Below are 12,545 nucleotides of genomic sequence, written 5' to 3' on the forward strand. Positions count from 1 at the left end.
TTTAATGATCATGGGAACCAAAGAGGATTTAGAAATAGTGAGAGTGCTTGAATACTGGAAATTGCATTAGGCACTTGATGTATAAAAGATTATAAGATGAGGACTTTAACCCCATGGGGACTACTGCCTTTCTTACAGTGCCTCTGATTGGATAATGACATGATATAATCATCTGAGTAACCAATCAAATAGATCTGTTGACAATTTTAAGCTTAATCCCCTTCAGTTCTGCTATCCATTCTTACCATTATATCTGATTGGCTCATTACATGATATAGGCAGCTTTGTAACCAATCAAAATAGTGCTTTTGAATCTCTTAACAATTTTAAGTTTAAACCCCTTCAGTTCTGCTATCCATTCTTACCATTATCTGATTGGCTCATTACATGATATAGGCAGCTTTGTAACCAATCAAAATAGTAAAGTTAAGTGCAGGCAATCAATTTCGCTGATGTAGAGGCACATTTAGTTCAAGCCTGGGCTCATACACTTGTTCCAAATTATGATATGCCATAGGCTTTGTGTTGTGATCATGTCGATCAGTGGTTCGTAACAAAGCAAGCATGAGCCAGTTGACCTAGCATATTCTAATGTGTACTACGCCAGCAAATTAGGTATATCAGTCCAATTTGGAGATTTCTTCATGAAATTCAAAGCAATATTGTGACATTTGCTGAGGAAGACGCCCTCAATATTTGTCAAAATTCAGAATGTTAGACATTATTGTACTGAATTACAAACAAACATACCCTGCAAAAATCATGGCTTTTGGTGCTGATCATTTGGTTACTTAAAAAGCATGTCTTTGAGTTTAGCCCTGGAGCTACTATGAAGGGCAATATACCCTTCCTTGACAAGCACTGTTTCAGGCATTTGCCATAACATGCAGCCAATTTCTAGCCTGTGGACACCAGTGCTTTTGGGTGAAAATTTCACTATTTTGTAAATGCAGTTACTGCACCTTTGGGGTGAAAACCTGGCAAGTTTGAGCTTGGTAATTGATGTGGTTTGTTTACTGCCAGTGGCATTTTCTCACTTTCTTAGTTTCTTTTATAGATTTAAAGCATACTTAGAGTTTTGATCTGGTATAAGCTGAGATTGTTATTGTAGCTTTTTCAGGCTTATTTTTAGCAAATGTAGGTACATGCACTGACTGCATATTGTTTTTATACTTCCTGTTATTTTGGGTTTGTTTGCTGCAAGCGGCTTGCAAATGCACTATCAAAAATAATTATAATGTTATGATATGAAACGATAACAAAAATGTATGAAACATTAAATATGAGGAACAGTTAGAAAATAATGAAGCACTAAAACTAAACTTGTATAGGATTGTAGGAACAATATGATCAGCTTTTTCTGGTTATCTAAGCTCAAACAGTGTATAGATAAGTTGACATCACTGTTTAACAACAACGGCAAAGGGACTGGCCTATCAATATGCTTTAGAGAACTGCATACATGTATAATCACTATAATAATACTGTTCAATGGCCTTATTGTCTTCAGAGTCTTATGTTGTGATGTGGCAGGAATTTTATAAGCACAGGTCCTGATCAAAACATGATGCACATGCATATTGCCGGGACATTGCTAACAAATTGCATCTAAGATGTGACATGTCAACTCATCTACAATGTATAATGTCCTGGTCCCGTCACTCTATACTCTATCGGGTGCACATGCTTGTGGAAACTTCACTAAGACATGCTGATTTCTTTTTTCACAAAATTCCGGAAATTGAAAAATTATCAAAATCCTTCAAAAGGGTATTTTTGTCCTAGTCTGTTCATCAGTAAACATAATTATACAATCTTTTGAGTGGGCATAGGGTATGCATAGCAAGTCAATTTTTAACTTCATATTTCCTTTACAGAGTGTATTTTAATACATTCCGTAAAGGAAATATGAAGTTAAAAATTGACTTGCAATTAAAATTGTACTTCCTGTTTTGTATAAAAAAGGGTAAAATTTAAAATAATTGTAACCTTAAGAAAATTGGTGGTATTTTACACACAAAAAATGTAAAAAGTTGATATTTTCAATTCCTTTCCATGAACATGCATTTCTTTAGTATTTGGGATGAGTTAAACTTGTATTGAGAAGTCCATAAATTCATTATTCAATTCATATTCCGTCATTATAAATTTGGGGTACAATTCTGGTTTACGCTGTACACCCTATTTCTTAGGGTTGGGGTTAGGGTTAGGATTATACTTGTGCACAGGGTATACCAGAATTATTCCAAAACATGTATAAAGTGCAATGTAACAGTTTATGGAAGATTTACAATATAGGGTTGAAGGTTATTTTTAGCATCAATGTTAGGATTAGGTTTTTTTTTGGTGGGAGGTGAAGATAAAGTCAATGTGGCACATATATTGAACAGAAAACATTACATGGGGTTATTGCAAGAAAGTCATTTTACATTTTGTCATTTTTCATTTTTTTAAACATTTTAAAACACATTTATTTATTTGAATAAAATTCAATTAATTATTTTGAGGCATGTAAAATAGCTTAAAATGTGTGCAGTTATCTATAGTTTCATAATCATTTAATAACTCAATTACACCCAAAATGTCACTTATGACTTACGTACACTGGCCCGTCAATATGACTAGACCGTCAGGATTGATTTCAAATCTGTGAAATTGATATTAGTCAATTAAAGAAGTGCTGTAGACCTGGTAATGTACCTTTAAGATGAAATAACATGTTCCTTATATGCTACATTGAACATTGTTGAATCACATAGATATGCACTGACACACTCACATGTGTATGTCATTAAATCAGAGGTTCATTAATAGAATTGAAGACATGAGTGATTGTTTTTCCAAGGGAAATTGGAGCAGTTTTATTGAATCACATTTTTTTTGTGTTAGATATTCAAAAGAGGAAACAAGATATCCATGCACAACAAGGGCTAAAACAATAATGTATTAATTACTTTATATCATTTTTCACCCTGAGTGGTAGGTGACATCTGTTCACATTTCATTGGTGGCAGCCTCAAATCTTTAGCATTCACTCAAAGCACTGATATGCACACACATGCGCTTAGCTTAAAGATGCTACATAGATGCGCACAAGAAACAGTTGCCTCAATAAGTTGATGTCACTACCATATCAGGGTGAAATTATGGTATAAAACATGATAAATCATCTTGAAATATATTTATTTTGATTATTATTTTTCAGTTGAAGATGGCTCACCACAAATATGTTACTGATAAGTTAATGCTTGGTCTTAGACAGCCAATAGTTAATGTTCCTCAAAAATTATGAAATTTATTGTTTCTGAACAGTAAATAAAAAATAAAAAAGTTATTAAATAAAGAACTTTAGAAATTAACCAAATTAATGGGTAACATAGATATGTGAAGCAAATTTTGGTAGAGCACTCTCTATAATTCCAAATCATGATGATAAATAAACAGTATGTAAAACAGTCACTCCCACACCCTTCTGATCAGTATTCACACTGCAGACTTCTAGTTCTATTCAATTCTCTGTCATTATGGTGTTAACAGATGGACTAGATTAGATACATTGTTATATCCACATAACAGCAGATAACTTGAGTGTCATCAATCATGTTTTTCTTTTGTCTTTTATTATGAACAGGTGGATTGTCATAACTACATCCGTATTGTGGAGGAGTACAGTGTGGATGGCACTACCCACAAACTACTGGTTTGTGGTACAAATGCCCTCGAACCCAGATGTTATACATTTACATTTGATGAAGTAAGTTTTCATATCTGAGTTGTATTTGGAGCACTTACTTGCACATTGCCATTTGAAATGCATTGGGCATGTTGTGAGAAGACATTTCTTGCCGGATGTCTAATTGTAAATTTTAAACCCTGTACCAGCAATTTGCATTCATTTTGCAAGTCCTAGGGAAAAGTAGAACCTGACATAAATTGAAGCAGATGGAGTGTTGGCAGGCATTTGTAAAATCAAGCAATTTTTCCAACATGGCCCAAAGGGCAAGTTTATTGAGGATTTCCTAACACAATTTGTGTTGGTATATGTGCTATACTGTAAAAACTCGATAGTTAGCATATGTGCTTACTATCGAGTGCTTTAAAACATGCAAACATGAAGTGCCCCATCCACGAAAGTGTAAAGGGTTTTGAGCAAATCATCGATACACATAGTTATACGAACAAGTAAACCTGCAAATTTGTGTCTCAACCCTATTAGCTCAGTTGGTAATGCGCTGGACTTTGGTACAATTTCATGTTTTCAAAAGCACTCGATAGTAAGCACATATGCTAACTATCGAGTTTTTACGGTAATGCAACTGTAAAAAGACATCGCAGTGTAAGCATAAGAGTGAATGTTATAGGAATGTCTTAACAAGACGATAGTTTGTTTGGCCTATAATTGGCCAAAAGAATCAGACTCATAACATTGTGTATTGATATAGAATGGTGTGCACAGAGTTAGGCACATCACTTATGTTAGTTTCATCTTATGTGAATCTATGCAAACGTAAGTTGCAACTTTATTGATGGGCGCAGTAACAAAAAACAAATAATTTTCACCAATTATAAGCCGAGCAAACTGTATTACCAGTATATGCTTCAACTTTAATACTTCCTCTCTATGGCTATACCTGGGTGATTCCCATATCCACAGATCCAAGATGGTGGCCATGGCATGAGAATGGTAATAATTATTCACTATGCAAGTTTTTGATTCATTTCAAAACTGTTTTTGAGGAATATTCATTTGAAATGCTTATGAAGTAATTGTAGTATGATTTTACTTGCCTACATATCCAAGATGGCTGACAGAGTGGGGTTTTCCAACAGTCTTAAAAATGCAACTTGCCCATATGAAGTGTCAAAAAACATCACATTGTATAAAGCATAACAGGTGAATGATATCCATCCAACTTGTGAAATCTAATTTCTTAAGAAAGATGTATTTTTCTCTCTCCATATATGACCCGTAATCATAGTGAGGTAATCATTCTCCCATTTAATTCATTGCATTGATTAGTCCCTTCTATTTAATTCATTGCATTAATTAGCCCCAATACTGCTGGGGTGGTTTAGGTGGGTTGCCCAATTATGTTGCCTGCTCTGTTCCAGGGGCACACAGATTGTTGTAATTTGTGCATTGACTGGTGTTAAGGTTAACCTGCTGATTAAATTAAACCACTGTTCAGTGCAGGGTATTTACTCTACACTATATATTCACTCATTACCTGTATGTGTTCTTTGAATATTTTTTACAGACAACATGTGATATTCAGCTGGATTGGCCTGCCAATGGTATAGGAGAAGAAAACTTATGTTCAGATGAGGCATCATATGATGCTAGAGGTCTAGCACCAAGAAATTGGAATTTGAATTACTCATATTGGTATTCTGATAATTCTAGTAGTAAGTATTTTGTACATTTATGATTGGTAGGGATATATAAGAGGAGAGAAGCCATATTGCTAACATATTGAGGCTTTGCATTTAGGCAAATAGTGGTGCACCTGGAAATCAACTTTCATATCCTTCTTGAAAATGCCACGCTTCTATGATCAATATTGTGATCTTTTCAAATCTATTTGTTATTTACTTTTCATCCATATCTAAATAAATAAAATATTTTTGATTTATCATGCACTTCACCTTGGTCATGTAGCAGCACACTTACAGTTTAATCCCCTGCCACTGGGATACTCTCAGTTTCATTTCGCCTCAACAATTGTGCAACTAAAGTGCAGCTCCTTTTAGATTGTAATTAGGCCTATCTACTAACAGATTCCCATTACACATGGGTGGGGTAAGATAAGTATCTCGCCCGGGTGCACAATACATCAGTGCTGCAGCATTTGAACCACGCCTTGTGCTACACTGCGATAATGAGTCTAAGTCTTTACCACTGCGCCCCTTTGCCCCATATCTGAATATTTTTTATTAGAGACATTAAATTGAGTCCCATTTACAATGTTTAGTTGAAGTGAAGATGTAGATTCATTGTGCAGATGATGTCACAGACTATCATTTCACTATTAATCAAGTGAACTCACATGATCACACAGGCTCTAAATGACAACCATACCCCAAGCATGACAGTCACTTCTATATTCACCCAATCACTTAAGGTTTCAACTGAGTCTCATTTAGTATATTTCAGGCATTCTCATATTGGTTTACTGTTCCTATTTTCATTTTCAGGTGGAGGGGATACACTATTATTCACTGGTGTCTCCAAATCTACAGATGAGACCGATCCTGTCTGGGCAAATCACAGAGTCACCACAGACAATCTAGGAACTGACACTTCACCATTTGCCACACACTTAGACACATATGAAATTGAGTCCAGGGCTGTCAATGGTGAGTCTATGTTTCTTTTCTTAATGCTGAAACAAAACAAAACCAAAGAAAGAAATAATATTGGAAATATAAATGTGTCCTAGATAGTCTAATGCCCTGCTTAGGTAGGTGAAGCATATATAGGCCATCCTCATCAATAGATATCTAATGTCATTTGCACATGTGATCATAGAAAACTATCTTTAGATTCACTAATGCATCACAGCCAGACTTTGTGACATAGATGTACAGTAGAAAAATGGGCTAATCCATTTAAAGTCCACCCTCCCTATGCAGAAGATTTTGGAAATATGTTCCTCATGGGGGAGCATGAATTTCAAATGGGGTTCTGATTAGCTGAATCAATCATCTGACAATCATAACAACAGACCAATGATCTGATTGGCCGAATACACATCAAAACATTGGTCGGTGCAGATCGGCGCTTTTGAAGGGAACACAAAGCTCTGGGTATGTCGCTCATTAACAAGCCGCTCATGTTAATCTGAGCAAGGGAGGATTGCCGTTCTTCTTTGAAACCAAGTTTAGAAGAGATTCAACCACATATTTTGTAACTGGAAATAAATACTATCAAACATAATGAAAATGTCCATGACAGCATTCAACTCCATGTTGGTGATGGTTCTATTGATAAAGTTCTATTTAGTCTGAAAATTAAAACAAAGTTTCCAGAATACTCCCAGACTAAACAATAGATGAAGAGAAAATTTCCATAAATTTCTAAAAGCACCAAATATTAGTGACCATTATTTTCAGTGAAGGAGTTTTTGCTTACAGGATTAGCAAAGTCATATACATACTAAAGTTGTATCAGTATATTTTAACCCCATGAGAACTACTTGCCGATTGGCCAAAAAGAAGTTTTCATTATCAATTGGCCCAATCAGCAACATTGTTAGAATAATTTCATCACATAAAAAAAATGGGGTGAATTATTTGCAAAGCTCCATTCTGATTGGTGATTAAAGTGAAGATGTCATGTTATTGACCAATCAGAGGCAATGTTAGATCAGCAGGTAGTGCTCAGGGGGTTAAGCAATTCTCCACTAAAGCTGTCTGCTTTGAAATGATGTATTTCTTTCACATTTGTTATTTTCAGAGGCCAACTTTATAGTCAAACCATATGAATACACAAAAGATGGCAGCACATTTGTACTGTTCTTCTATAGAGAAACAGCTGTGGAATATATCAACCACGGCAAGATTGTGTACTCACGTGTGGGTAGAGTTTGCAGGGTAAGTAATGATGCCTAACAATTGGGTTCAACAAGGATGGCAGAGATAAATTTCAGTTGACTTGAGAAATGATCAGTTTAACAGAATGGAAACCACCAAATACAATGTGCATCTACTGTGGAATTTAGGTGAAGGTTTCATATATTCTAGGTGTGCAATGTCATTTTAAGTAGTACTTTTATCAATATTAACTCAAACTGGACATATTTTAATCAAAAGTAATTTTTGAATTCATAAATTTAGCAGTACAGTACAGTATTAATGATAAAGATGGATTTTAGCCGGATAAGCTGTGTGAAAAGTGCTTCTGAAAGGCTTTTTAAACGGACACAAAGAACCAGGATATTGTAGCAGATGGAATGGTTTTTATTATTTTTTTGTTGTAATGTCTTGATTGTTCTGTGTTCAAAAATATTTCAGATGTTTCAAAACAGATGCTGTGAGATTGTTTTTGTAAAAGTATGATATCCGTGTTTAACCTTTATTAGTGATCTCCAAAATGAGCAATGTAGGCAAAGAGAAATTCTGACGATGCATAGTGGAATTTTGTACGAGACCATCTGTCAGTTTTTAAGACTCCATTCTTATAATAAGCACTTTCCTGTCATTGATGGAGTGAACAGCTGTATCACATATCAGGCAGGCAGCAAGGTGACAAAAGTTGGGGCGCTCAAAGTTATGTGAAGCTACAAAAAAGCTGTAAAAAAGTTCAAAACAGTGTAAAAAAGTGCAACGCGCCTCTTACATATTATATACTGTAATTAGAGAAGGCGGCCTATCTGCTGTGTCCTGGCAGAACATCAGTCAATATGAGTCATTAAATATTAAATGCGAGGATCCAGAGGATACAATGACTGATGTTCTGCCAGGACACAGCAGATAGGCCACCCTCTCTAATTATAATTAATTTACATTGGCCGTGAGACAGAGAATTAAATCATTACATGTTCAATTCGCCGGCAGACCCGCCATGAGCTGTTGTGGTGTGTGGTGGTGAGCTGAACGACATGTAATCGTTAGTGCACGCTTGTTCGAATCCGAACGGTTCTGATTTTTTCTCTCCTTTATTATAATGCCAGTTTGTCTGAGCTCCATTTTTTAAAATATTATATACTGCATACATAGATTCTTGTTGTTTGATTGGTTAAAACCGCATCACATGGCATGATTCTTGAGTTAAAAGGTTGTTCCCATGGCAGCGGAAAATAGTAGTACTATTCCCCGAGCAATAGTAGTACTATTTTCCGCTGTCATGGCAACAACGTAACTGTCTCACTGTACGCACTGCTTTACGCTGAAATAACTCGCACCATAGCCACCCCAAGACAGTTGTGGCTTGTGTGTGAAATAGTGGTTCATTGTGTAAATATTTGGTGAAAAATCTATGTATAAGATGCATAAAACAAATATTGACTGCCTGGTCAAAACTATTGCTCTGAGTGATCTCAAACCAAGCTATTTAATAGAATGGGTTTGAGATCACTCGGAGCGATAGTTTTGACCAATCACCTCTTGGGCAGTCAATATTTGTATTCTATAAATCAGTGAAAGTGAGGTCAAGAATGGTATCGCATGAACATTTGGTTATTTTATAATCACATGATGCCCTTTTTGACAATGCTTTCGTTGCTTTATAATACATGTATGTGATATTGATGTCCACTCCATCAACAGCAGGGAAATGCCAATTATAGGAATGGGTCTATAAACTCAATCCATTGCCTACTAGTTAATTCCAAATATACCTTTTTATCCACCTATTGATAGAGTGATGACGGGAACAGCTTTAAGTGGTCGAGTTTTCTCAAGGCACGACTTAACTGCTCCCTGCCAGATGATTATCCCGCTTACTTCAATGAAATACGTAAGTCTCAAAATAGTATTTTTTAGTTTTGTTTGTTATTTTAATTCTGTCTGACTGCCCGATATGGTATTGTGATGGAATTCAATTAGATACACGAAATCACTGTAAAATTCATGTACATGTAAATAACATCAAAGTGCAAGTGCAAGCTTGGCAGATCGCCGAATATAGATTTGATTCTTTGTTAAATACCATGTTCCGTTTGTTATGGTGTAGTGCCACATGGTCTGATCCCCTGTTCATTAATTCAAGAGAATTTACATGTAACATGCATGAATTTAACAAATACACAAATCAATATTTGGCAGTTTGCCAAAGTCATAACGATATAAGCCAATCAAGGATGTGTTTCTGATATGAACATTGCAGCATGTTGATGAATTGGTTAAGGAGCTTAGGTAATTCTAACAAACAAGCTTTAGTGACTCCGCAAGGACAATTTTCCCATGTATTTATTCCATTTCTACAGCAAGGTCATAGTTTCTCCCTTTTAGAAACTTTGTAAGAAGATACCTAGATCTGAGAAAACAAGGCTACTTCCATCAAATGAAATCAATCAAAAGATTTGATTTTTAGATTTGACTCACAGATTTGACTCTCAGATTTGAGTCAAGAAAACAGAAATTCTGAATTAACAGTTAATTTTGAGTACTTTTTTTGTGTGTCTTCCACAGAGGATATGTCCATTGTAGAGGAAGGAACAGACAAAACCAATTTCTATGCTGTGTTTGCAACCCCTAAGTAAGTTAATACATTCATTTGTCAAAAGAGGAAAGGTGTCACACAAAGTTATTTATTCTTTATTAGTTTTGTTTTTTGTTGCATGTATAGATGAGTTGACCTCAATGTTTATCAACAAAGGCAAGGGACTGGTATATTGATATGCTTAAGCAAACTGCCTACAACCACTAATCTGTATAATAGCCTTATTGTGATGTGGCGGGAGTTTTAAAAGCATGGGCCCTGAACAAAATATGATGCGTGCGCATATTACCAGGCAAAACACAATGGAAATTGTAATAATGCATGCGCATACTGCCAGGCAATAACGTCAGAAGTCAACTCATCTATACATACATTTTTCTATTAAGTGCTATTTCATATGTAGTAATAATGATTGCTTCTTTACACCATAATTCTCTGTTCTAGTAATGGAGTATCCACATCAGCGCTTTGCAGATATCGACTGACTGATATACACGATGTGTTTCAAAACAGCAAGTTTAAGAGTCCTGCAAGTGCCAAATCACTATGGTTACCAGTTAACCCGACAGATGTACCCAACCCAAGACCAGGTTATGATGTAAGTCAGGAACAATATAGTTGGATAAGAGTCATATGATGTAGTACACTGTTAAGCAATAGAAACAAATTAAAGATCGTCCATGGATGCTTGGTTGATCTGTATTATTTATAAAATAAATTAATTTACTATTTTTAACTGTCTTTGCATGTAATGATATAGACCAGTACAAATTTATCATTCTGATTAAAATTAGCTGGTAGTTCATTAATAACAAGCATCAAAGCTACATTGCCGGTTGATCCAAATATCAAATCAATTTAGTTGTGCTGCCTTTAGGTGTCGTTTTTAAGGAACAGTTATACTTGAGTTATATGCTGGTATATATTGTTATGTAGCATTGTGTTCTTGTTCAGTGGACGTGGTCTAACTTGTCAATGCTAAATTTTGATTGGTTACTTGATATCATCTATATATGAGACCATAAATGGCAAAAGGTGAGGTTCATCAGGAACACACTTAGGCCAAAAAAATTGTTATGTTGCCCTCAAGTGGGAAAAATGGAAAAGTTAGGTCGGGTGGTAGATTTTTTTTTTTTTTAAACCTTCAGTTTTTAAAAATCCCCACTAAATATTAAACAATGCTTTTTTCTGTTAGGGTAAATTTTGACTACTGGACACTTCTTAGATAATCAATTTAAGACTAGTCTTTCAATAAAATATTAATTTGAAGACAAAAACATTGATTTTTTGAACATATCTGTAAAAATCGTCATTCAAACAAAAAATTGCGACCCTGATATTTCAGGATTTAGGGTCGGTCGCTGAGGGCAAAACAATGCCTTATAGAGGTGCACATTTAATTCAGATTGCTATGCTATTGTTATGCTATAGCCTATATCCGCAGAACATACGCTGAACAATAAAGAAATTTTCACAATATTTTAGGGCAAGCACTACAAGATCACATCACACTTTCCTCCAACTCCAGGTCTTTTAAGGAAAATGGTAATGGAGATATATTATTAAGATAAATGGAGTTTTAAAATGCTGGGCTGAGGTCTCAAATTACTTGTGGATATGATAGTATCATGATTCTTACCGTTGCTAGGTGACATTGAGTTAATGCATAGAAGTGAGGAAGCTTACTAATAATGTAACTTTATCATTTTTTCCAGTGTAATAATCCAGCCACAGATACAGCATTTATACAAAACAACCCCTTAATGGATAACCTGGTGGATAACTACAATACACATGAAGAAGAAACCAAGTCAGATGCGCCCTTGTTTTACACAGACTCTGGAGGGCGCTTTTCTACCATCGCTGTTGATCTACGAGGAAATGATGACATAGATGATAACATTTATTACATAGGAACAGGTATGTTATGTAAAGATTTAATCTGGTCTCAATGATTCAATCTGATCATATTGGATGTGATCAAGTTGGATGTGAATGAGTAATTTATTGAGTGATTTACTTTCTGTGTTACAACAACAAAGTTTAGTGGTGCACTTGCCAGTTGTTACTGCTATGCATCTCATGCACTGGTCCACTAAATACCAAAATTCACCTTAATTTTGGGCTTCTTTACGGATTTCCAGGTTTTGGTTTTTTTTGCGGGGAGGGGGAAGTAAAAAAAAAATTCTGGAATTGGATGATGATATTTCATAATGAAAAAAGTGAAAAAAAATTAGAGGCAGGTGCCCTCAATGGCCTATTCCCCAATCACTAGCGTTCTTAAAAAAGATAGTGCTCTGATCAAGCGTTCGGCTTGCTTGCTTCACTCGCACCGTTTCAGGGTGTGTGTTTTTTCAATGGCTACTTATCCCTGAGCATGATA

At 35.4% G+C, this 12,545-nt stretch overlaps 1 protein-coding gene across 2 annotated transcripts in view; it reads left to right on the forward strand.

Moving 5' to 3' along the window:
* The window catches only part of LOC140158499 (semaphorin-2A-like), an 89,198-nt gene that overhangs the window by 62,937 nt on the left and 13,716 nt on the right, over positions 1-12,545 (forward strand). For both annotated transcript variants that reach the window (XM_072181599.1, XM_072181598.1), the window contains 8 exons: positions 3,632-3,754; positions 5,259-5,406; positions 6,196-6,357; positions 7,457-7,593; positions 9,361-9,457; positions 10,132-10,198; positions 10,607-10,760; positions 11,878-12,082. In XM_072181599.1, coding sequence (XP_072037700.1) covers positions 3,632-3,754; positions 5,259-5,406; positions 6,196-6,357; positions 7,457-7,593; positions 9,361-9,457; positions 10,132-10,198; positions 10,607-10,760; positions 11,878-12,082 — 1,093 coding nt within the window. The remainder of the gene's footprint in view (positions 1-3,631; positions 3,755-5,258; positions 5,407-6,195; positions 6,358-7,456; positions 7,594-9,360; positions 9,458-10,131; positions 10,199-10,606; positions 10,761-11,877; positions 12,083-12,545) is intronic.

The sequence above is a fragment of the Amphiura filiformis genome, chromosome 8 (assembly GCF_039555335.1).
Source record: "Amphiura filiformis chromosome 8, Afil_fr2py, whole genome shotgun sequence".
Taxonomy (NCBI): Eukaryota; Metazoa; Echinodermata; class Ophiuroidea; order Amphilepidida; family Amphiuridae; genus Amphiura; species Amphiura filiformis.